Genomic DNA, 26909 nt, shown 5'->3' with positions numbered 1-26909 from the left:
AATACATAAAAATAGGGTTTTTAATAGGCAACATCGTCAAGATGTGAGAGACTGCTATGCTTGCTGCTTTTAAACGTCGATAAAACGCATTTCTGTGTACAATACGTCACAAACTTACCAATTTATCTCTTCATATGGAAGCGTAGAACAGCATTTTATCCTATAAATCGTTTGATGTATTATATTTATATCTGCTGGTTGCTTTCTTTGCTTCCAAAGGATCTTTTTACAGACTTTATTAACTATCACAACAGCAATCTTTCAGTGCCGTGTGGCGGCTTTGAAAAGTATACCCGTACTTAGATTCAGTGTTGTTATATTTTCTGTTCATTTGGGATCATGGAGTCTATGAAATATGTGTAATAGAGAGTTCCGCTTAAGCCGGTGCCTGGTGGGCGTGAGAGGTGTTGCACATTTCATTACCTTTCATGAACAGACTCAATCAAACCGAGTCTGCTATTATTCTTCTTGGTTGCATTCTTTGCTTCCAACGGATCTTTTTACAGATTTTATTGAACACAAAGCCGCAAGAAATGACGACAACAAAAAAGATACAGAGGCAAGTACAGAGAAGCAAAGTGACAATATCAAACAATTAAAGTCGCGCACTAACTGAATACAGCCTCCTGGGAAGAGGCGTTAAGTAGAATCAACACAATCACCTGCATTTCAGACAACATTTTCTTTTAATTTTTGATTTTTCAGACGAATAACACTGAAAGAATTATTTTCCTCTTAAGGCATCGCCTACAGTGGCGGCCATTTGACTCAAAATTTTACATGCAAATTTTCATAAAAATAAAAGATGACTAAATGGTAACAATAAAGTCAATAAATTTGTCATAATTATGTTTTAAATATTTATGTGAACATGTGCAAGTAAAAGGATGTGCATTTCACTACCTGTATTATGCCTTTATTCGATATTTTTCTATGACAAAATTTTGCAATTTTACGTGCAGTCAAACTCAATATATATTCAATACATTTCAAAGATAATTAAAGCCAATTGTAAAGCAGACCGTGAAGAATAAAGTCTTCAAAAATTATTTTGAAATTTTACCTGATTACTGAATTATACACAAAAATCCCAACACCATCAATTTATCCAATTTGTGTTATCTGTTCACACATAATTTACATGTATATAAACAGGTGATATTATAGGATTATGTATAGGTTTACCTGGCTACCTGTGGTCAGTAATGCATGTACAAACAACATTTTAAATTAAATTTACATGGGGTTGTCTTTTTGTGTCTAATGCAATAACCAGGAACAAATTCGACAAAAATCCATAAGAGTTTGCAGTATACATATTGTACTATGAAATTAACTAAATTTTGTCTTTGTAATATTTTTTATATTGGAGTTTGACTGCACATAAAATTTCAATATTTTGGGGTAAACTTTCGGTCTAAACGAGACTCAATATTTTTACAAGCGGCATATGTACTATAAATCATCATATGCTTCTTATGTTGATGATAATTTGACCAGCTGTTAAGGTTTTAGTGCAATTTTCAAGAGAAAAATACTCGGCCTGAAAATATGAACTGATACCGAGTTGTGACTGTGGCGCTGCCTTAAGGAAATTATACAAAATAATGGCAATGAAAGTAAAAGTGATTTCCAGACAATGAGTAGGTTTAGTATATCAATAGCCGCATGACGGCCGCTTAACTACTACCACGATGAATGAAGCTTAGTATGGTTTTTATCATTTTGCTTCAATTGACAATAATCTATGCATTCTTCTGGCTTACCACGGTTTATTGTTCAGATGCTTGAACATTAATCCACTCATACTTGTGTCTCCGTACTTCAGTTCCTTCGAATCAGAACCCTAAACCTTATAAATGAAACGATAAACAATGTTGAGGTATTGATAATTTATTAGTACACAACGCTTAACCTCCGTAGACAAGAACTTGGCCATCTGTCCCATTTTACACCGCAAGGCATCTGTATTTCACGAATATATCTTGCAAAACTCTATGTATTTTCAATATTAGCGTCAGCTATTTTTATAAACAGAAAATGGTTTATGCTACATGTTGCATGTTACATTCGTTATGCATGCACATTAAATATAATAAATGATGAGAATGTCATTGGTTAAAACAAATCACAACACTGAGAGAACGCACTATATATATATATACACAGTCAAACCTGTATATATTTACTACACTAGTGTTTTTTTAATTGCATGTGTCGGAAATGGAAATGAAACTAGGTCTTTATATAGCCATGTGGTTTCTGCCTACACACACTGACAATTTAACTGGTACATAAACAGTAATCATGTTATAAAATCAGTGATTAAATAAACAAAAATGCTTATCTGTTATTAAAATGAATATTTGACTAAATGCTTCAACTTGGAGGCCACTTAATTTTGTTGGTATTCTGTGGAGATCTGAATAACACATGGCAAAGAGTCAGTGTATAACCCGTCCGATTTTTAGTGCCGGTCATACGTGGACGGCACATTGTGCAATTGCCACGAATAAAAACTATGTAATGATACCTAAAACAATTCACAAAATATAACAAGCTGTATGGCTATGGACCCTTTCGTCATTTCAAAAAACAATAAAAAATACACCTTTGGAAAAAAAAATGATAACATTTTCATAACATTTTGATGCATTAGATTTAGTAAAAGAACTTTACAAAGCATTAAAAAGAAAACCAAAAATTTCACAACCAAAAATGTATCATATTACTGTTCTAGTTTCCTTTAATGAAAAATCTATTATAATTTTGAAGTCTAGTTTCACATGATTGATATAAGAATGAAAAACATTTAATTGATCCTTCACTTATTAATATCGTAAGCCAAACAATGTGAGTAAATTTATTTGCACCAAGAACCCTTAACTGTATGTTGGTAAATCTTGATACACATTTGCCTTTACGTAAATATTGCGCGGTCGGTGTAAAAATCGTAATTCTATCACGATCCGATTCATTTTCCTATTAAACAAAGAAGGCTGGAGACAGTGATTTATTAAACAACAATTCACTGTTCTGACGTCACAACTATTACGTCATAGCGTCAAGCGGCGTAACGGCGCGCTGGAAAAGAACCCGATTGAAAACGGGCAAATATCTAATACATGCCGACAAGGTGTACTTTAAAGTCCTTGATAACGTGTTAGAATCGAAATAATATATCTCATTTAGTGATTTGCTCTTGAATAAATCAATGTTTGTCGTTCAGATGCGTAGCATTATATCACTCGGGCTACGCCCTCGTGATATAATTCCTTCGCATCTGAACTCCAAACAGTGATTTATTCAGCGACAAATCACCGATGAGATATATTATTTCTTAATTAAACAGTATGCCACGGTCCCACAAGGCTCGTTAATTTCTGACATATGTTACTTCTTTTTACAATCATGTTTCATCTATGCCTTAGTAACAATTATACACCTGTTATGTCATGTTATATGCCTTTACATTAAATGTGTTTATGAAAACTATGTTTTACAGCACTTTTTCTTTTTAGGTCCAGTCTCAATATCTTTCTTTTCGGCTTGTACTGGCTGATTATTGGTACAAAAACGACTACTCCGGTCTCGTACAGATGTCACTGTTTGACTTTTCAGTTTATCAACCACTTTAGAACCTGAAATTTAGTAATAGATAAAAAGACACTTTTATTTACCGAGCTGTCAACAAAGTGCTACACCTAATATTCATTATGATATCATTTTAAAAATGAAAACAACTAATTCTCAGCACTTGTCAATGTTAAATCAACATCATCAATGTCTTTTAAAAAATATCAGTTTTACAGAAATATTTTTATAAAATATAAGTTAGCAATTCATTCCGCATATTTTTATTTTGAAATGTAAGCACTTCCTATTTCGAAATGTGACGTCCAACAGAAGACATGCCCCTTTGAAAGCATTAAGTCATAGAATGCTCTAATTGCATAATTTACGTTTCCTCTATTCTGTATAATAATTGTTACCAATGGAATGAAACAGCCTTTCTACATTGTATCCCGTTTTTGCGGATACTGTCACAAACTGAAGTCCGTGTTCTTCTGCATATGTCAATGCCATCTGTGAAAATGTGACAAGAAGATTAAAATGGCTTGACACAATTATGGATACCTCGTCTTGTGTATACAATGCAAACTCAAGAGCGAACATCACAAAGAAAATTAAAATGTGTTTGTGGTACAGTAATTTTTAAATAGTTTTATTAAATTTTGGTGAAAATGGATATTTGCTCTATAGAGGTGCAGTAAAGTTTGCAAACATCCTCGACTAAATTTATTTGCTACAAATGGCGGACGAAAATTTCCTTACTACAATTTGTATTTCTTTCATAAGCACCTATATTGCTATCTCAAACATGAGCAAACGAATGTTGTTGAGCATTTACATAGTCAAAGTTCTATTTACTCTATACACGGGTGGTAAACGCGCAATCCAATTCCCACTGGGAATGCGCTAAAAATGGGTTGCGCGACTTCCGGTGCTGGTGTTGCGCATCAATATATACAAAATCGAGGTAGGTGGGTTTTTGTTTTTGTAAATAATTACACATTTACGAGTGCTTTCGAAAAAATGCAAAATGCTATTCGCCACAAAAATGAATAAGGATCATATGTGTGAAATACCAACTTATTAATTTAAGAATCAGCTCTGTTATCACGAAACCTCTGCTTGCTCGACCTGTCAAAAAAGCATGGAATCATGAAAAATGCAAATTTTCTAACTCTTGTGCCTTCATTCTGGAAATGTGATGCCTTGAATGATAAAACACGTGTAAAACAGTCATGAATATTACATACACTTGAATGAAATGTTGCTTTTGGGGGAAAGATTAGCAAAAAAATAATCGGGAATGGGGTTGCGCGTATACATTATATACATTATGATGTATACGAGCAACTCCATTCCCGGTGCGCAACCCCATTCACGATGATTATTTTTGTCAATTATGTCCCCGTAAGCAGGATTTGAAATAAATAATTTTGATATTCGTTACTTTATAACAGTTGAGTTATCATAAAAAGCATCAGATGTCCTCAGATTAGGCATATTAGGTCAGAAACTTCCATTTTTGTTGATTTCATAATACTTTTTTCACGTTTCGTGCCGCCAGAGTTTTTGTGATAATAGAGCCGAATCATAAATTACAAACCAGATATTTTACACATATGATGTATTATCATAGCTGTGTTGAATAGCATTTTGCTTTTTTCGAGAAAATTTATTCTTGTCTCATACTAAGCAAAATTATAACTTCACATACCTCAGTTTCGTCTTCTTTTACGCGCAACACTAGCACCGGATGTTGCGAAACCCATTTTAAGCGTATTCCCGACGGGGGGAATTGGATTGCGCGTTTACCACCCGTGTCTATAGTTCATTAAATGTAATGGAAATTACTGCTTAAACTTGCTGTACAAGATAAGCCTCTGTGTTTAAAGTTTGAGTGTTTCTTGGTTACTAAGATATACATGTTCTGCACGCTTTATTATATGGAAAGACTTAGATATGTATGTTCTGCACGCTATATTGTATGGAAACGCTTAGATACACATATTCTGCACGCTTTATTATAGGGAAAGACTTACATATGTATGTTCTGCACGCCATATTGTATGGAAACGCTTAGATATTCATGTTCTGCACGCTATATAATATGGAAATATTTAGACTGTATGTTCTGCACGCTATTTTGTATGAAAATATTTAGATATATGTTCTGCGCGCGATATCATACGGAAACAGCAGATTTGTTCTCATACTGTTTAACGTGTTTCGTGAGTCTTAGATAGATCCATTTTTTACGAACATGTTTAAATTGTATCACTAGGACAAGCTCCCTCTATTTGGAAACAACCTTCCGTCAAATTGACAAGCATTTGTTTAAAATTTCAATGAGACAAAAATATAATGTGGCTATTCATAATAAAGATGATTTTGATTTCCTTTTATTTGTGTGCAATCGTTTATTGTTCGAAGATTTTTTTGTTACTTTTTGGAGGGCTACATTTGTTTATAATCGCCGAGAGCTCCGATTTCTGCATTTCATTTCCGGCAACATTTAACATAGAGATATGACAAAGAATACTATAATTTCCGGTAAGATGGAATTTCATATTCATTAAAAGAAAAAATGTATTGCCAATGAAAGACGTGATTCTAACAGGAAACATATGAGTAATTTTGCTATCATAACTAAAATAATTATTGTTATCTGTGAAAATCACTACTGAAACCGAAAATGAACACCTATTTCTATACAATGACATATTCAATATAGCAGTAATGTATATAATATGCAGCCTCAGAATTCTTCAAAATGTTTTGACGATTACTTATGTCTATATCCTAGATTATTCGCATAAAAACACGACCTAGTATAAATGATTCAGTTTATATCTGGTTAACGAAAATCCGTGTATATTTCACCCCCTTAAACATATTTTCACAATGACACATACATACATATTGTAACCTTAGATATCGTGAAAGCGAATTTCTATATGGTATATTTTTGTTACGCACTAGTGGAACAATCGCACATACGTAATATTTTGGAGCGACTATATTATGTGTATATGTATATACGTGTTATTTTGGAGCGACTTAAATATGTGTATATGTATATACGTTATATTTTAGAGCGACTAAAATATGAACATATGTATATACCTGATATTTTAGAGCGATTAAAATATGTGTATATGTATATACGTGATATTCTAGAGTGGATAAAATATGTGTATATGTATGTTAATTACTTACACTTTCGTCGACAACCGATTGTAGATCACACTTGTTGGCCACAAGAACTATCGTCACCATATCACAGTGATGTCGCAAGGCATCCAACCAAAAACCAGTATGTTCAAAACTGCCCTACAAATAGATATATGTGTATTAATGTAAATAATAATGATATTCTGATTGTTCTGTATATCGTCTTCTATAACAAGATTTCTGTTTGTCTGGAATACAGTTTGCTATTATATGATTTCTTATTGTCCGGAGCTTAGTGTTCAGCGATCATATTCCAATTGTCCGGAATGTAAACACTGTACCAGTGTTACGAGTACTTGCATTAAACACATGTATGAAAGTGTTGTTTCAATGGATCTTCTTATAATGCTTTTTTTTTCTTCGACAAATACTAAAAGAATGGAAATAAGAATAGTACTTACAGGATTTGTGATGTCATAAACAACAAAAGCTATATGGGTCCCACGAAGATACATCGGAACCAAACTTTTGTAGCGTTCCTGGCCTGCCGTGTCCCATATTTGGAAATGGATGACGTCACTTTTAACTATTGCAATCTTTGAAATGAAACTAGCTATTGAAGAAAAAAAGAAAACCATTTTATCTCTACATACTAAAATCTGGTTCGAGGTTAGGAGACCAGTCTCAAAACTCAAGCGTCCGAGACAAGTTTTCTATAGAAATGACAAATGGCTACGTTGTATTCTAAGAATGGTCGACAAACTCATTTTTAAAACCTTGCCCCTGGACAAACTTGATATTAGAACAGCATTGTTGACACCTTCTATAGGTTTAAAGGGTCACAGTGCCTTGCTTTGTAATGAGCCTACCACTTTTTTGGTATGAATATATATTTTACTTTACTAAATCCTATTTTCAATAACTGTTTTGTCAAATATTTGCCATAGGTAATATTGGGAGTAGCACTTTTTATGTTGTTTTACATATTCTGTATTTAAACAACTGTCTTATCTACCATGAAATCAAAAACATTTATGGAGTGAAAACAAATCTTGGATATCAGTTTGTCCTTTGGTAATATAAAGCTTAAACAAATAGCGGAGAGTTCACCTGATAAAAAAGATTTACCACCTATAGTTTGCTTATATTTCTCGTCAAATTTATCCTGTGAAAACCGTACTGCTAAAGACGTTTTCCCAACGTTAATATCACCGATAAGAACTACTTTCAGTTTGTAAATATTTTCTGAACTGGAGAAAAATGTCGATTGACCACGCGACCTAGGAGAGCCGATAAAAATGTCTTTATTTTCTGATTCCATCATGCCATTTTTTTTCCATCATATCATCGTTTTCGATCATGTCTTCTTTTCCGATCAAGTCGTTCTCTATCATGGCATCGGTTTTTTTCCATCATGTCATCGCTTGACATACGAAAGTACTTGCGCTTTTTCTAACTTCCATCCAATTACAGAAAGTAGGAATTATCTTATCGCAAAAAGGTTAAAACCTAAATATGTTAAATAATGATACAAATGAATCCTGCAGAATACTTAAAACGACTTTCATGATCACACTATTTTTCAACTGAAAGTTAAATCATGAAAAACTAGTATTGAAACCTGATTTGACTACATCCTATTACCTAGGAAAAAACATCCACGACAAAATTCACGTAGTCCATTTACTATATGTGTATATCAAAATAGTGGATATCTCACATTCTGAACGTATGAAGTTCATTAGTAAGCTCGTTAAAAAGTATTTCTTCTATTCTTCACTTCCACTTAAGTAAACCTAATACAATTTATAAGCTAATGACTAAACAATATGGCGAATATGTGAAATAATTTCCTCTCTATCGCAAACTGAAATGATTACAAAATACTTGTTAGAAAATAAAACTTGTTTCAACGACTATTTTTATTCCTTCTAAACCGTAATAAATGGCATATATATCATATGAACAATTCAGTATCTTTTTTCATTATCTAGTTACAACTTCCTACTTCACTATTTGTTTAACTTTAACATATAAACAAAATGTTTTGTAAACTAATAACTTTAAGCATGCATTAAAGATAAATGACACTGGACTTTTTTTTTATCAATTAAGTTTATTCTCTAAAAAGGTGTATTGTCCCTTCAGAGCGAAACTATTGTAAAATTAAGGTCCCGCTCTGTTCGAACCGGTTGTATAATTTAGAAGCATCGCGCTACTCGAAACTGCTGTAAAATCAATCTTGCGCTGAGCAAAAACTTTATAAATTTGGAAGCCTCACGCTGCGAGAAACCATTGTATAAATAAAATGTTTATCCAGACAAAAACAATGTGTTGGTTTAGAGTTTCATGTGGCTTTACCTGTTTAGTATGTCGAGGGCTCAATACGAAACTAGTCTAAGTGTATATAGAAATAGAAGCAGATAGACTAGTTTCGCGTTGAGCCCTCGGTGTGTTATATTAGCTTCTGGTATCCAGTTCATTCACTTCTTTATGCTTGAAGGTCTTGTTTGATGGAAACAAACACATCGCTGCAGTATGTCCGAAGCTTACATGTCAGATTGGTCAACACATTATACCAGTTTCATGCTGTTACATACGACTTTTTTCGACACACAGTAACCTTTCATAAAAAACAAGTACTTGTGCGACTGCACCTGCTGATTAGTGTAACGGAAAAGGCGCAAAAATGACCTCCTGGATTTCCCTGTCTTTTGTTGCACGTTGTATTATTCCTTTCTTTTTAAAAGATCCAACATCCAGAGTGATATCCTGTAGCCGTATCCAAGCAGTATTTTAGAATAAATACATACATCTTTTGCAAAACTTGGAGAAGCTAGTGGGTACGCGTCTAGATTGATATCCAAATGAAAGCAACTTCCTTGAGGTACTGCTGTACGTACACATTTCATTCAATTAAGTCGGTGTTGATAAAGATACAGAACGACATCCTCCAGTCTCTTGACCAAGCATCTGTCACAATACACGTGATATTTGATCTGTCTACTACTTCGGATACCATTGACCACCAAATACTGTTACGTCGCCTTTAACTACATTTTGGAGTCACCGACTAAATACATGTTATACCTAAAAGCAATCGCTATTGAACAATTGTAGGTTTAAACGCTTGTATTGACGAAATATAGTATCCTATAGATCAGTACCCAAGAGTTATGTAATGTATGCTAGGCCCATGTTGTCATATGCAGACGTCATGAAATATTTCATCTCCTCGATACTGACAACTGTCTTTTAAGATTGTAAAACCTGTGCTTTGCACCACATAAAGAGTTGTCCCGTTGATATCGTCCCACGTAAGCTCTGCAACATGCTGAAGCTTAATAGGGATAAAACATGTAGTTTTGTTTACATCAAAACATAACTCGAAGAATATTCCTGTCGTTTCGATGAAGGTCGATGACTTTGTAATAAAACCAACAAACTGTGATAGGAAATCTTACACTCCAATAATGATATGGGACAACAAATCAACTCTATGCCAGGCTGGATATGCATAAATACGCAGAACATGTCACACCAGACGGTATCTAACGAGTCATGTCACGATGGTCCTTTCAGTTGCATGGTAACCTCACGATTATACTGATGTAATGCCTTGCTAAGTTGTACTCCAGACACCGCATTAAAAACAAACTGCAACAAGTCCAGAGCAAGGCAGGGACGTCCTGTCGCAGTCATATTACATCCGCAATGATAGAACTCCATCGGTTATCCTTGAACTACTTTGTACAGTACAGGCTTCTTACACTCACCTAAAAAGCTCTACATGATCTTTCCAGAGCCTATATCAGGGATATGATGAGCAATTTAAGATCACAATGCAGTGTAACATACATTTGTTGTGCCAGAAACCAAGACCGTGATGTATGACAATTGAAGCTTTTCGTACACCTTCTTATGCTTTAGGATTAACTACTTGTCAAGATTTGAGAGACTTATACGTTTACTGCTTGTACACGTCGCTAAACCCCGTTTCTTTGTACAATACGTCGCAAACTGACCGATTTATCTCTTCATGTGAAAGTTAAGGACAGAGTTACATTCTATAAAACTTTTGACGTATTATATTTAGATTTGTTTTTCTTAAATACAAGCCGCAAGAAATGGCGACAACAAAAAAGATACAAAGGCAAGTACAGAGGAGCAAGGCGACAATATTAAACAATTAAAGTCGCGCACTAACTGAATAGAGCCTCCTGCGAAGAGGCGTTAAGTGGAATCAACCTGCATTTCAGACAACATTTTCTTTTAATTTTTGATTTTCCAGACGAATAAGACTGAAAGAATTATTTTCCCTTTCAGGAAATTGTACAAATAATGGCAATGAAAGTAAAAGTGATTACCAGACAATGATTAAGGGGAAAACTGTAGGTTTATTACATCAAATAGCCGCATGACGACCGCGGCGTGGACGGTAGCATGCATTTCCACTACCGTCCATGAACAGGCTCAATCAAACCGAGCCTGCAACATTTTCGTTTATGTCGTGTTGAGCGACCTGTGAAGTTTCCACTTTTCTCTATTTTACTACTATGAATGGAGCTCAGTATGATTTTTATCATTTTGTTTCAATGAGGCTTTTGAAAATGAAAATAAACCATGTTCAGATGTTCAGATGCTTGAACATTAACCCAATCATTTTTGTGTCCGAGTTACTGCAAATCAGAACCTTGAACCTTAATAATGAGACGATAAACAATACATAATGAGATATTTAACCTACCTCTCGTTAACAAAACAGACAAGAATGGGGCCATATGGGAGTGTCCTATATTACACCGCAAAGTTTCTGTCTTTCAAAATTTTCAATATTAGCTCCAGCTATTTCTATAAACAGAAACTGGTGTAAACGACCGTAGTAATTGAATAACCAAAGGTCTTTTCGTGTGTATGAATATTTATTTGACTGAAACAATATGCATGAACATTAAACATAATGTATGACGAGAATATCTTTTGTTCAAACAAATCACAACGCTAAGAGATCATCGTGATTGTACTAGTATACAAATCCGTTGTATTTTCTATTTTTAGAACTTTAGACAGTGACCGGGTGGGCAGAAGCCGAACGTCCATATTTTTTTGTAAACAGTGTTTTTTTCTAACGGCCCAAACTTTCTAAAAAAAACAAATTATATCAATAATGTTTTGATCAATAGAAAGGTTTTAAAACAAGCAATTTATTAATTACTATTAATAGTTATTTTGAAATAAACTGGATTAATTATGAACGCTTAACTTACAGTGCTTCTAAATGTTTTGAACATCACTACGCCGCTATTAAAATTATGTCATTTAAAACGGTTATTCATTTTAAAAAAAAATATTTGAATAGGAAAATATGAAAATTGTAAGTATTTCAAAACTTTTTGAATTTTGAAAATCCATAAATGAGCGAAAAAGTTATTTAAGAAATAATAAATCTGTTCCTATATTTTATCAGTTAATAAAATATGGGCAGGAGTTTGGATGCGTAATAATTAAATCACGAGTGCGTAGCACGAATGATTTAATTATTCGCATTCAAACGACTGCCCATGTTTTATTAATTGATAAAATTATTGGAACATATTTATTATTTCGATTCTAACAACGCAAATAATTCGCATTTTACAGTACTACATTTTCAGCGTAATAAGTCATTCGGGTCATATGCTGTTACAAATTACCCCCTATGGTTAGAAAGTGTTGCATAGCTAATGGAACGTATTGATATTTGTTTCTTTTTTATCAGAATTTTGAGAAGTATTCATAAATTAGTAATCTAACAGCTCGCAAACTAATTATTATCAGAATCATCAAATTAGGCGTTGACCCTGTGTTACGAGTGACGAGCTTAACTTTTATATGACGTCACATCATTATGACGTTATATTTTATGTCATACATTTATGACGTCACCGCTGAATCATAATTAAGCTAATTGAATTCACTCGTAGAGATCAGAACGTGTTTTACGGACCTACACATAAGTCAGTATGACTTTTTATTATATTTATGTTTTTGTAATTCTGTTTTCAACCGTTTGGCCCTGAAATACTTCGTATTTAATGGAAATGAAGTAGAATCTCTTATGTTATAATCATAGGGGGGTGAAATGTAACAGCCAACCATATTTTATCGTAGATTCATGTATAGGCGATTTCGCTATATGTTTATATAGCAATTGCTGCGGATCGTGTTAGAATAAAAATTAAAAATTCCGATCCCATACACAAACGATGTAAAAACATTTGTTTTGCCCACCACCAGATAAACAGATATTAATGTGTGACGTCACGGCGATATATAAACTTGACAATGAAAAGACTCGGCACAAGATGGTATATATATAACAAATAAAAAAGAACCCGGGACGGGAACAAAATATCGTAAAATTATAAAATGACTTCACACGCTCGCTTAGTTTTTCTTAAATTTTAATATAAAAGTCATAAACTAGTTTCGCCGTGAAAGGCTCATCAGTGTGTCTAAATATATAACAATAAGAGAAAGGGAATTAATTCAATAGAAATGACGTTGACGTCAAGGAAACAAGGGACTGATGAGCTTTCACGGCGAAACTAGTTTGTGGCTTTTATATTAAAATTTCAGAAAAACTAAGCGAGCGTGTGAAGTCATTTTATAATTTTACGATATATATATAGTCAAACCTGTGTACAGTTACTACACCAGTGGTCTTTTAATTGCATGTGTCTTAATATTCAGATCGGAAATGGAAACGAAACTAGAAGTCCTTATAGCCATATGGCTTCTGGTCACACACACTGACAGTTTAACAAGTACATAAACAGTATTCAAGTTATAAAGCCAGTGATTACAAAAAAATATGTTTTTCTGTTTTTAAAATGAATATTTGACTTAATGCTTCAATCTCAAAACTATCATTGGCGGCGACTTCATTTTGTTGGTATTCTGCGGAGATCTGAATAACACATGGCGAATAATCAGTGTATGACCCGTCCACCTTTTAGTGCCGATCATACGTGGACGGCACACTGTGCAGTTGCCGCGAACAAAAACTATGTAATGATACCTAAAACAATTCACACAAAAAAATAACAAGCTGTACGGCTATGGACCCGCATGAAATTCCGTCATGTCAACCAACAATAAAAAATACACCTTTGGAAATTTAATTTTAGATAATATCTGGATGCATTAGATTTAGTAAAAGAACTTTACAAGGCATTTAAAAGTAAACCAAATGTTTCACAACCAAAAAATGTGTCATATCAATTTCCTTGTTTCACATGATTGATTTAAGAATGAAAACCATTTAATTGATCCTTTACTTATTAATAACGTAAGCCATACAATGCGAGTAAAAATTTTTGCACCAAGAACCCTTTACTGTATACTCGTATTGCGCGGTCGGTGTAAAAAAAATCGTAATTTTAAAAACAATTAATTTCTGACGGGGTATGTTACAACTCTTTACAATCATGTTACATCTATGCCTTAATTACAACTATATTCATGTTATGTTGTGTTATATGTCATTACATTAAACTGAAATATAAAATGTCTTTAATGAAAATTACGTTTTACAGCACTTTTTCTTTTTAACTCTAGTGTCGGTATCTTGTTTTTCGACATGTATTGGCTGATTGCCGGTACATAAACGACTGTTCCCGTCTCGTACAACAGATGTCACTGTTTGACTTTTCAGTTTATCAACCACTTTAGAACCTGAAAAAAAGTAATGGATAAAAAGACACTTTCATTCATCGAGCTGCCAGCAAATTGCTACACATAATGTTCATCACGATATCATCTTAAAAATGAAAACAACGAATGCAGGCGTCCATCACAGGTGCCGGACCAAATTTCACCCTGTATCAAAAATAATGATATAGGTGATAATCTGGCCCGACACCTGCCGTGTCAATGATAAATCAAAATCATAAATGTTTTCTAATGAACATTAGTTTTACGGCAATGTTCTTATATAAATTTAGTTAGTAATTCCATTAGCATATTTTTATTTTGACATGTAAGCACTTGCTATTTCAAAATGTGACATCCAACTGAAGATATACCCCTTTGGAAGCATTAAGTCATAGAAATCTCTAATTGCATAAATTATATTTCCTCGATTCTGCATAATAAGTGTTACCAATGGAATGAAACAGCCTTTCTACATTGTATCCTGTTTTTGCGGATGCTGTCACAAACTGAAGCCCGTGTTCTTCTGCATATGTCAATGCCATCTGTGAAAATGCAACAAGAAGTTTGAAAGTTACAGATACCTTGCCTTTTGTATACAGTGCAACCCCTAGAGTGAACATCACAAAGAAAAAATTAAAATGTGTTGTACAGATATCTTTGGATAGTTTTATTTGACGACTATCTCTTTCATAAGCACCAATGTTGCTATTTAAAATATGAGCAAATGAATGCTGTCAATAAAATATTCTTTTGGCGTTTATATAGTCAACATTCCATATAGATACATCAATGAGTATAAAATGTTATAAATCTTGTTACGAATCTTTGTACATGTAACTGTATAATTCATTAAATGCAATGGAAATTACTGCTATAATAATATAACTTCTGTTCAAGATAAGCCTCTGTTTTAGCCAGCGCTTTAGCAACTGGCTATATCTTTAAATCGGCTACCAAGTTTCAGCCTCGCGTCGTTGAGATTTCCTTCTATTTCTTTGTCATCGCATCACACAAATATTCTGGACGTGTAAAAAAATAGCTGTGTATCTATTTTTTATAATCTTGGTATAGTGTGAGTAACTGAGGACTACTGTTTAAAACAACAAAAACAAGCAGCAACGGATTCTAGAATAATTATGATTCGAAATATTCTGAATCACTTCGCTTTAGGGTTGGGGTTAGGGTTAGGGCTTGGGGTTAGAGTTAGGATTTAGGGTTTAGGGTTAGGGTTGAAATTGGCCCACCCAGGGGCAAACTTAGTTTTACATAGAGTTGTATGCGGAAAACCTTTAAAAATCTTCTTGTCTTGAATCACAATGCACAAATCTTAGATATTTGGCATGTAGGATTGTCTAGCGGACCTCTACCAACATTGTTCAAACCATGACCGGTCTGTCCACAATGCTATGTTGATTCTTCAGGTGTATCGGTTGAAATATCACACAATAAGCACTGGCTATCAGTCCTTTCAGAGATTTGATTAAATTTTAGGTGTTTCTTGGTTACTTAGATATAGCTGTTCTGCACTCTATATTGTATGGAAAGACTTAGATATATATGTTTTGTATGCTATATTGTATGTAAATACTTAGATATACATTTGTATATGTTCTGCACGATATATTATACGGAAAGACTTAGGTATATATATTTCTTCTGCGGAAACAACAGATTTGTTCTCATACTGATTAACATGGTTCGTGAGTTTTAAATAGACCCATTTCTTTATGCACGTGCTTAAATTGTATTAGTAAGTTACGTGCCCGTCGACCAATCCCTCTGTTTGTAAACAACAACGACAAGCAAAATCTTCCGTCAAAGATGACATTTGTTTAAAATTTCAGTGAGACAAAAATATAATGTGGCTATTAACTCATTATAGGGAAGATTTTGATTTCCTTTAATTTGTGTGCAATCGTTTATTGTTCGAAGTTTGTTTATACTTTTTGTAGAGCCGCATTTATTTGTAACCGCCGAGAGCACCGAGTGTTGCATTTCATTTCCGGCTGCATTTACAAAGAATACTATAATTTCCTATATGATGGAATTTCATATTTATGAAAAGAAAAAATGCATTGCCAATGAAAGGCGTGTTTCTAACAGGAAACATATGAGAAATTTTGCTATTATAACTAAATAATTATTGTTATTATATGAAAATTAGTAATGTATATAATATGCAACCTCGGAATTCTTCAAAATGTTTTGACGATTAACTTATGTCTATATCCCAGATTATTCTTATTAGTATAAAGAATACGACCTAGATAAATGTTACAGTTTATATCTGGTTAACGAAAATCCGTGTATATTTTACCCCCTCAAATATAGTTTCACAATGACACAAACATTTAACCATAGATATCGTGAAAGCGAATTTCGGTATGGTATATTTTTGTAACGTACTAGTGAAACAATCGCACATACGTGATATTTTGGAGCGGCTAAAACATGTGTATATGTATATTTGGAGTTAATTACTTACTTCTTCATCGACAGCCGATTGTAAATCACACTTATTGGCCACAAGAACTATTGTCACCATATCACAGTGATGTCGCAAGGCATCCAACCAAAACCCAATATGTGCAAAACTACCCTGCACATAGATATAGGTTTATTATTATTAATAATAATAATATTCTTATAGTTCTGAATATCGTCTTCTATAACAAGGTTTCTGTTTGTCTGGAATGCAGTTTTCCATGATAGTATTTCTTATTGTCCGGAGCTTAGTGTTCAGCGATCATATTCCAATTGTCCGAAATGTAAACACTGTACCAGTGTTACGAGTACTTGCATTAAACACATGTATGAAACAGCAATGAACAAATTTTATAAGTGTTGTTTCAATGGATTTTCTTATAATGTTTTATTTTCGACAGATACAAAAAGAATAGGAACAAGAATAGAACTTACAGGATCCGTGATATCAAAAACAACAAAGGCTATATGGGCACCACGAAGATACATCGGAACCAAACTTTTATAGCGTTCCTGGCCTGCCGTGTCCCATATTTGGAAATGGATGACGTCACTCTTAACTATTGCAATCTTTGAAATGAAACTAGCTATTGAAGAAAAAAAGAAAACCATTTTGTCTCGACCTACTGTAATCTGGTTCGAGGTTAGGAGACCAGTCTCAAAACTCAAGCGTCCGAGACCAGTTTTCTATAAAAATGGCCAATGGCTACGTTGTATTCTAAGAATGGTCGACAAATTCATTTTTAAAGCCTTGCCCCTGGACAAACTTGGTATTAAAGCAGTATTGTTGACACCTTCTATAGGTTTAAACGGTCACAGTGCCTTGCTGTACAATGTGACTGTCATTATTTTATATGAATATATATTTTACTTTACTAAATCTGTTTTGTCAAATATCTGCCATAGGTAATATTGGGAGTAGCGCTTTTTATGTTGTTTTACACATTCTCTATTTAAACAACAGTTACTGCTTTATCTAGGTTAGGTACATAAAATCAAAAACATTTATGGAGTGAAAACAAAACTGGGATATCAGTTTGTCCATTGGTAATATAAAGTTTAAACAAATAGCGGGGAGTTCACCTGTTAAAAAAGACTTACCACCTATAGTTTGCTGATATTTCTCCTCAAATTTGTCCTTTGAAAACCGTACTGCTAAAGAAGTTTTCCCAACGTTAACATCACCGATAAGAACTACTTTCAGTTTATAAATATTTTCTGAACTGGAGAAAAATGCCGGTTGACCACGCGACCCCGGAGAACCGATAAAAATGTCTTTATTTTCTGATTCCATCATGCCATGCCAGCTTTATTCGTCATGTCATTGTTTTCGATCAAGTCATCTTTTCCGATCATGTCATCGTTATCTATCATGTCGTCGTTTTTCCATTATACCATCGATTGACGAATGAAAGAACTAAGTCTTGTGTTTTTTTCTAATTTTCATCCAGTTAAAAAAGTATAAAGGTTTCTTTTCGCAAAAAAAAGAAAACAACGTTATATCCCAAATAGGTTAAATAGTGATACAAATGAATCCTGCAGAATACATTAAACGACTTTCATGGTTACACTATTTTTTTTTAAAGAAATGATCATGGAAAACTGATATTTAAACCATTGATATAAACATTGATCTTTGTATCAGTTTTTCACCTAAAAAGAACCATCCTGATCAATATCCTGTACGATTGATAAAAACACAATTTTATACTTAGTCCATTTACTACATGTGTATATCAAAATAGTGCATAACTCACATTTTGAATGTATGGAGATCGTTAGTAAGATCGTTAAAAGATAAATTTTCTGTCCTTAACTTCCGCGTAAGTTGACATAATACTGTATGATTTATAAGCTAATGACTAAAACAATATGGTGAATATGTGAAATAATTTCCTCTCTGGATGACGAAAAAATTATTAGAAAATGAAACTTGTTTCTTTATTCTACCAAGACCTTAATATATGGCACATATATATTATATGAATAATTCAGTATCTTTTATCATTATCTAGTACAACTTCCTACTTCACTGTTGGATTAACATTAAAAAGTAAACAAAACGTTTTGTAAACTGATAACTTTTAACATGCATTAAAGATAAATAACACTCAGGACTATATTTATCCATTAAGTTTATCGTCTAAAATGTGTATCTTCCCCTCAGAGCGAAACTATTGTAAAATTAACGTCCCGAAACGGCTGTATAATTAAGAATGTTCGCGCTGCTCGAAACTGTTGTATAAGTAAGACTCACGCTACTCGAAACTGTTGTAAAATCAATCTTGTGCTGAGGAAATGTTTTATAAAATTAGGAAGTCCCAAGCTGCAAAAAAAAACAAACAGTGTAAGAATAAAAATAATTAGACAAAAAATGTTTTGGTTTTGAAATTCATGCTGGTACTGGATTTAACATTTATGTGGCTTTACCTGTCTGGTATATGTTATATCAGCTTCTGGTATCCCGTTCATTAGTTTCTTTATGCTTGAAGTTCTTGTTTGATGGAAACAAACACACCACTGCAGTTTGTCCGAAGTTTACATCTCAAATTGGTCAATACATTCTACCACTTTCATTACAGACGATTTTCACGACAGGCAGTAACCATTCATAAAGCAAGTTCTTGTGCACTGCATCTGTTAATTAATGTAACGGAAACGGCGCAAAAAACGACCACCTGGGTTTGCCTATCTTTTGTTGCACGTTGCTTTCTTTTAAAAGATCTAACCTCCGAACCGTATTCAAGTAGGCTTGCATTATTTCTTTTTTAAAATCGCAAAATATGTCTGCATTACTCAACAATACAAATGCACTACTTGACCGGCTCGGCCGGCATTAACAACAAGCTCTCTGGATTTGCATTCTCTATTTTTCCAATTTATGTAACCGCTGACACAGTGTGAGTGCACATGAGTACCGTGGTACATGTAATAGCAAATTTAATGTTAACTACATTATCTTTAGAAACTTTGACTTTGACTGGTTTATAGGAACATATTTTTGTTCCCCAAATAGTACAAATTTTATTACGAATTAGTTGTCTGACATATAAGCTTTAATCAGAACAGTTGCAATCTTACTCCTTCCTCAGAATCTAATGTTGAACATTACGTTACGCTAAAATACCAATACTGAAACTAAATAACTTTACATCAACTGTTCAAAATTCATGTTAAAGAGTCAGACCGACAAGTCTCATTGTAACAGACATGATAATTCATCTGGGTGCTAAAAGTGCATGCACTTTTATTTCTTAATGATCTACGAAAAGGGAAGCTAAATCAATAGTACATGTTTCAAGGCCTACACACTTCATCTCCTTCATCTTTGATGTCATTAGAACCTTGAAATTCCATTCTGTGGCTTGATATGTACTTTACAATTTATTTGTAAACATTGCATCTGAGCCCAAAGCATATATAAAGCAGTTTTGTTTTTACACATGCAACCTGGTAAGTCATATCGTCAACGTGCATGTTCAGCGGACATAAATTCAACTGAGCACATTGGGATCATCGTGGACGGAGAGCAAGAGACGTCATATTGTTCACAACATTCTTGACCTTACAGCAGTCGTCGTCCAAGAATGGAAAGTCATTCCAAAATACGCCAGTCGATGTTACGTCCAGTTATAGTCTCTTGCGAAGTCTTGCGTTGTATACTGAACATTTAAATCAAGTGCAAACACGGTGTAACTGCAAGAGGATCTGAATAGCCTTGAAGACGGGAAATATGTAGAGTGTCTTTTAACCCTGATAAATACCATATTAAGCATATCTTAAGGTCTTAACAGCTATTGAATATTGTGATTATTCTGCATTACCAGCCACGTTTTGTAGTTACTCAGGCTACCTACTTTGGGGAAGAAATATCAACAAATCTCAAATATGTCACCACATGTTAATGAAAGTATTGGTAAAGCTAGCCAAAGTCTTGGATTCTTAAATAGAAATTCTCAGTCAGCAAAAGCAGTCAGGTTTTTAATTCTGCTGTCCGACGAGCCTTAGAATATAATTAATCAGTTTTGGACCCTTATAATAAAACAAGAGGGTTATATGGCATTTGGTCGCTCACCTGAGTTTCACAGATTGCTTGAACAATTCTGAATAAAGGGTCACACATGGAAAATCTATGAAATTATTTCGAAGTTGGGCAAGCGTTTTCTGACAAGAAGTTTCTACTACATGCATGTCGAAAAAATATATATGAAATAAAGCGACTACCCTTTCTGGTGGTCATGTTTTCTGCAAACTGGAATGATATGAACAAACTTGGTAAAGACGTGTCACCGTAGGAATATTCTTTATAATTATTTAAACTAGATATCATAGATACAAACATTCCGGCCATGTTCTATGTAAATCAAATATAGATCATTAACTAAGTAAATACTTTAATTTTTTATTGATGCGTGTTCTATCAAATAATAGCTCACTTCATTCAAGTTTCCTCAAATAACATAAAAGAGTCAAGACTTTTTGCCACAAAATATATCATTATTCTCATTTTCAATTTCAAATGCTCATATTATAAAAATATTGTTTTAATATTCTTTTTATCAATGTCGTACTTTTTACACTCTCTTGTGATATAATAGTACCAAATATCAACATACAAACAGGACAGCACAGTGTTTTGTGCAATATCTAGAAAAGCATAAATTGAGGGACTGAAGTTATGGAGACGAACATTACAAATAAGTTATTATTCAGTCATTTTTCCTAATCATCAATATGTTCATAATTATTCAGTTACAAATTAAGGGGGCGAGGTACGAGCGTTACACTTTTTTCATGCAAGCGATTGTTTTAGAGTAAAATGGACCTTTTAATAGAATATTTATTGATGGGCGTTCCAAGCGATTTTTTTTATTCTACAAATAAAAAGTAAAACAGTGAGCAAAACAAGTGACACTTTTGTCGCTTATTTAAATTATTCTTAAAATAGGATCGCTCAGAAGCTTTAGTGAACCTGTGAATAAAATTTACCTTATTTACCTTTACGGTACTGTACGGAAAATAGTCGCAACATTGACTTCCGGTATGAATCACTTCCGGGTATTTTCGAAAATAATAATTTCGGTATTTCAACCGTTGTTTACAATGATAAAGTCTTAATCTCCTTATATTGTACGAATATATACAATGGGTATGAAGATTTTATTATGTTCTATGTTAAATCTCGACTTTGTGTTACTGAATGTGAAATAAATAGCATATTAATTGCGATTTTGCCGATTGTTTCAACAACCATCACTTTTTTCATTGTTTTTGTTAGTATTTGTATTGGAACTTGTATTGGTTTTGTAGAATTTGATTACAAGATGAATAATATGAAAAAAGCAGAGCCTCTGAGCGAGCGTAGCTTAAACGACAAAGAAACTATTCACTGCTTAAAATAATTCGCGAGAACCTATTCACTTCAACAGAAACAAAAATTTAGTGTCCTATAACAGCGAATATCATACGTTGCAAAATTTATGGAAAGCCGGTTACACAGTGATGTCATTACCTGTTTGCCGCGTTCTTTTATATTTTATCCCATTTTCTGGCCAATGCTTGATGGCTATATACCAATAAAAGAAATTGTTCTTTGTTTCATATAAAATTCAGCTACTTCAGACCAATTTTGTTACAGTTTCTAGATTTTCACTCCATCGTAGACCTCTTTTCGGGTGCGACCCTTTATGTACCAGTTCATTTATGTACCAGGTACTTTATGTACCACTTTGAGACTTAATGTACCACATATATTATATAGTAGCTATACTTTCTATCTATATACCTATTGTGCATAGGTGATAATTTGGTTGTAATTTACTGTGAAATTGTTGATTAAATCAACAATATGGGCCAACATTTTAAATTGACTTAAATTAAATATTTAAAGTGATTAAACAGTTTTAACATTAACAATGCATTTCACAAAATTGGAATAAGGAACAATTCATAGAGATCAATTAATGCTGGATTTTTTTTAAATATTATTTTACTTTATATGTGGTACATAAAGTCTCATAAAGTGGTACATAAAGGGCTGGTACATAAGTGAACTGGTACATAAAGTCCCACATTCCCTATTTTCCACAAGATATCCATACATTTGCTTCAAGAAAACGAAAAGAAAAAGGGGTGTTGAATAGTATGCAGTGAAATGCAAGTCAACTGAAGTCAGGTACCCTCATATTGCCGCATTTCAGAAAGCGGTCCGCAGAGTAAACACCCTACTTTCGTTTTCAAGTAAACAACTCGAAAACATGCGAGTATTAGCATGAAACGTGTCCTATTTTATGTAAAATTCATTCCACGAGTGAAATAATGCCCATTTGCCCCCCGATTTACGCGCAAATGCGCGAAAAATGGAAAAATTAGGATCTATTTATTAGGGACTTCTTTCGACTACACCACGGAAGCACATTTTGGACCGAATTACTGCATTATAACCTGATCTTTTAAAAAAAAATAATATTTTCTTTTCTACCAACTGGAAATCTTTTTTGTATTATTTTTGAGTGATGGATAATAATATGCAATCAAATGAAGTTCTGTATTCACTGCCTATGAGCACCTGTCTGCTATGGACGCGCTTTTCGTAAAATAAAAGCAAAATTGAAATTAATTCCATAACAAAACTTTTTTATTTAAAAATAAAGACACCTAAATGAATAAAGAGTATGAAATGGAAAAAAAATAATAATAATTCTCGACTTTGACGGAAGTAGAAAAAATGGCGGCGCCCAGATGGCGACGAAAATTTTTCAGCTACATCACTTTGCCTCATTCGGCAAACCTTTGTTACATTTGCCTACACATTGCCGTAAGGTGAGCTACGTGCTCGCTATTAAGGTTTTGGAATCTTATATTATGTGTAGGAATGATAAATCGATTGTGTTATTGAACTCAAACTTTACAGATAAAATTTTATAGTGTGTTTAGTCCAGGGCTTCCATTAAGCGGCGTCCTGGCGTAAAATACGCCAAAAATTATAATCCGTACGCCAATACACAATGTCAGAGGCGTACAAATGACTTCCGATATTTTCAAATGATGACAAAATCAATACACCGTGACGTTACTTCACTCGAATGACGTGATTAGCTCCGCCCCGAAACTAATCAAAGTGGGGAGCAAGTCTTGCACTTAGCTGTCCCTATAATAATAGTAGTTTAATAATGTCTTAGATATTAAAAGTTAAAAGGGGCAACATTATTTAGAGATGAATATGTTAGTGGGCTGCCACCCCCACACCCCCGCTTTACCCCACACCCCCAACTTGCTGCGCATGCGCATTGTAAACTTCCTGAGACTGCTAAAGTGCATTCTACCCCAAAGCGGTTTAAACAGCATTGTTTGAAATGTGAGACTAGTATGAAAGCATCGTGTTTGATAGAGACCGTCTGTAAATGTAAACCGTTATCCAGATCAGTTGACATGTTTAGAAGGCGCTAATTGCCGACAATAAAAATACAGCATTTGACTCAGATTAAGTTGGTGAAACAAGCTTCGAAGTCGGAAGACAAAGAAACTAATTGTGGAAAATTTATCGATAATTTCAGCACAAAAACCTCAGCAAGTAACTATTTTCTTCTAGCAAATGACATTTCACACCCAGTTTAAATTCAAACATTTTTTTCCGATCGGTAATAAATTTGCTACTTACTTTGGATTTTCGTAAATGATAAATCCTACTTTTACAGTATTTTTTACTTTTACAGTATTTTTTTGAGAAAAAAAAACATTCAGTTTGTCTCCTATTAAGAACTGATATCTCTGACACAGTTTGATATATATGTAATAAATTTGCTACTTACTTTGGATTTTCGTAAATGATAAATCCTACTTTTACAGTATTTTTTACTTTTACAGTATTTTTTTGAGAAAAAAAAACATTCAGTTTGTCTCCTATTAAGAACTGATATCTCTGACACAGTTTGATATATAGCCTGAAATAAACACAAGCACATGGCAGCTAAATCAGTAAATGTCGGCAAAATTTTCCTTTATTGATTTTCTTTGATGTGGGATGAAAGTTAACTGATTGGGTATTGCCTGGTGAATGACGTAGTGTGACATAATTCTGCTCCAAGTAAAATGTACTTTAGATTTTTATGCCCCCGGCATCTACTGATGCAGGAGGCATATAGTGATTATCCCGTTTGTTCGTCCGTCCGTACGAGGTTAACCAAATGGGAACGTTTCGTCTAGATTCAATACCCCTTACTAGAATGACTTGGTACTAATGCAGATTTAACCTGTGACCATTCCTCATCTTCACACATCACCTGACCTCAGTTTGACCTTGACCTCATTTTGGTCTTAGGTTGCTTTATATGGGCCATCTCTTGATTAACCAAATGGGACCGTTTCGTCTAGCATCAATACCCCTTACTAGAATGACTTGATACTAATGCAGATGTAACCTGTGACCATTCCTCATCTTCAGACATCACCTGACCTCAGTTTGACCTTGACCTCGTTTTAGACTTAGGATGCTTTGTATCAACAAGGATGCCACCGGGGGCATCAAGTGTTTATTGAACGCAGCTTCTTGTTTAAAGTGGATTTTCGTTATGTAGCTGAACAACAGTGAGTCTGTTGTTTTTAATAAAAATGCTGACTGTTGCTGTACATATTATATTTTTTTCTGTAAAATAAAATGTTTTCTAATCATTCTAGTGGTCCTTTTCTCTAAATTCTATTACTTTATACACTGTTCTGAACCAATTAGATATGACGATGATAGTAATGATGATGATGTTATTGAAGGTCATTATACAAAGTGATACTACGTAGGACTCCAAGAAAATTTAAGAGGGACTCCAAAATCTGAATGTTAGGCAGTCCTGACTCCATGAAACTGACTCCTAATGGAAGCCCTGTTAAGTCATGTCCTAGCTAAAAAAATTCAGCTCAGAGATGTTTATATGCTGTTACAGATCTCTGAGCTGAAGCGAATCCCGTCATCATCATCATTTCAAGTAATTGCCTCACTCTACAAGAGCATACTCGCAATTCGGTTAAAACTTTGTACACATGCGTACTGAAACCTAACCAGGAATCATGCCAGAAGTCTGCCACACTATAGTTTCATCAAATGAAATGCAATGAACTCACCTTTTACTTTAAAATGTTTCTAATCCATTTTCTTTTGATCTGGCATAAATCTAATCCATGCATCATAACTTTAACACAAGTTATACACACAAGTTTCAAATTGGTACCCCTGTCTTCAATATATTGTCCGCCATTGCTGATGTCACCTGATTAGGGTACTCTTCATTTGAAAACCAATAGGCAGTATAGAATCGTTATTTATTGACCTTTTTTGAGAACTTAAACTTTCTAAGGTATGTTTTTTAGCTCACCTGTCACAAAGTGACAAGGTGAGCTTTTGTGATCCCGTGGCGTCTGTCGTCCGTGCGTGCATGCGTAAACTTTTGCTTGTGACCACTCTAGAGGTCACATTTTTCATGGGATCTTTATGAAAGTTGGTCAGAATGTTCATCTTGATGATATCTAGGTCAAGTTCGAAACTGGGTCACATGCAGTCAAAAACTAGGTCAGTAGATCTAAAAATAGAAAAACCTTGTGACCTCTCTACAGGCCATATTTTACATGAGATCTTCATGAAAATTAGTCAGAATGTTCACCTTGATGATATCTAGGTCAAGTTCGAAACTGGGTCATGTGGGGTCAAAAACTAGGTCAGTAGATCTAAAAATAGAAAAACCTTGTGACCTCTCTAGAGGCCATATTTCTCAATGGATCTTCATGAAAATTGGTCAGAATGTTCACCTTGATGATATCTAGGTCAAGTTCGAAACTGGGTCATGTAGGGTCAAAAACTAGGTCAGTAGATCTAAAAATTACAACCTTGGTGATGTCTAGATCAGATTCGAAACTTGGTCACTTGCTGTCAATAACTAGGTCAGTAGATCTAAAAATAGAAAAACCTTGTGACCTCTCTAGAGGCCATATTTTTCAAG

The 26909-nt window shown here is 33.9% G+C and overlaps 3 protein-coding genes across 3 annotated transcripts in view; 1 reads left to right on the top strand and 2 right to left on the bottom strand.

Annotated features, from left to right (window-relative positions):
* Nucleotides 1-1877: 1877 nt before the first annotated feature.
* Nucleotides 1878-11347, bottom strand: LOC123557489 (uncharacterized). The gene is made up of 5 exons (XM_045348969.2): nucleotides 7873-11347; nucleotides 7206-7357; nucleotides 6790-6903; nucleotides 3993-4086; nucleotides 1878-3641 (listed from the first exon to the last, which is right to left on the bottom strand). Exons 1-5 carry the CDS (start codon nucleotides 8066-8068, stop codon nucleotides 3493-3495), a joined length of 705 nt encoding a protein of 234 aa, XP_045204904.2. The 5' UTR covers nucleotides 8069-11347; the 3' UTR covers nucleotides 1878-3492.
* A 300-nt stretch (nucleotides 11348-11647) lies between these two features.
* LOC123557488 (uncharacterized) lies at nucleotides 11648-19095 on the bottom strand. Its single transcript, XM_045348968.2, has 5 exons — nucleotides 18025-19095; nucleotides 17359-17510; nucleotides 16925-17038; nucleotides 14888-14981; nucleotides 11648-14460 (listed from the first exon to the last, which is right to left on the bottom strand). Exons 1-5 carry the CDS (start codon nucleotides 18218-18220, stop codon nucleotides 14309-14311), a joined length of 708 nt encoding a protein of 235 aa, XP_045204903.1. The 5' UTR covers nucleotides 18221-19095; the 3' UTR covers nucleotides 11648-14308.
* A 2863-nt stretch (nucleotides 19096-21958) lies between these two features.
* Nucleotides 21959-26909, top strand: part of LOC123557487 (neuronal membrane glycoprotein M6-a-like) — a 42140-nt gene continuing 37189 nt past the window's right edge. The window contains exon 1 of the mRNA XM_045348967.2: nucleotides 21959-22072. Coding sequence (XP_045204902.2) covers nucleotides 22069-22072 — 4 coding nt within the window. The 5' untranslated portion in view covers nucleotides 21959-22068. The remainder of the gene's footprint in view (nucleotides 22073-26909) is intronic.

The sequence above is a fragment of the Mercenaria mercenaria genome, chromosome 5 (assembly GCF_021730395.1).
Source record: "Mercenaria mercenaria strain notata chromosome 5, MADL_Memer_1, whole genome shotgun sequence".
NCBI classification, from domain to species: Eukaryota; Metazoa; Mollusca; class Bivalvia; order Venerida; family Veneridae; genus Mercenaria; species Mercenaria mercenaria.
This window is presented reverse-complemented; position numbering and strand designations above follow the sequence as displayed.

What these genes read in the sequence shown, in the direction of transcription:
- LOC123557488 (XM_045348968.2), bottom strand. Translation starts at nt 18,220, where the DNA reads ATGATGGAATCAGAAAATAAAGACATTTTTATCGGTTCTCCGGGGTCG. An exon ending in TTTTTGATATCACGGATCCT is followed by an intron (nt 17,039 to 17,358) that starts GTAAGTTCTATT and finishes ATCTATGTGCAG; the next exon opens with GGTAGTTTTGCACATATTGG. An exon ending in AAGGCTGTTTCATTCCATTG is followed by an intron (nt 14,461 to 14,887) that starts GTAACACTTATT and finishes ACTTTTTTTCAG; the next exon opens with GTTCTAAAGTGGTTGATAAA.
- LOC123557489 (XM_045348969.2), bottom strand. Translation starts at nt 8,068, where the DNA reads ATGATGGAATCAGAAAATAAAGACATTTTTATCGGCTCTCCTAGGTCG. An exon ending in ATATAAGCAAACTATAGGTG is followed by an intron (nt 7,358 to 7,872) that starts GTAAATCTTTTT and finishes TTTCTTCAATAG; the next exon opens with CTAGTTTCATTTCAAAGATT. An exon ending in AATCGGTTGTCGACGAAAGT is followed by an intron (nt 4,087 to 6,789) that starts GTAAGTAATTAA and finishes ACATTTTCACAG; the next exon opens with ATGGCATTGACATATGCAGA.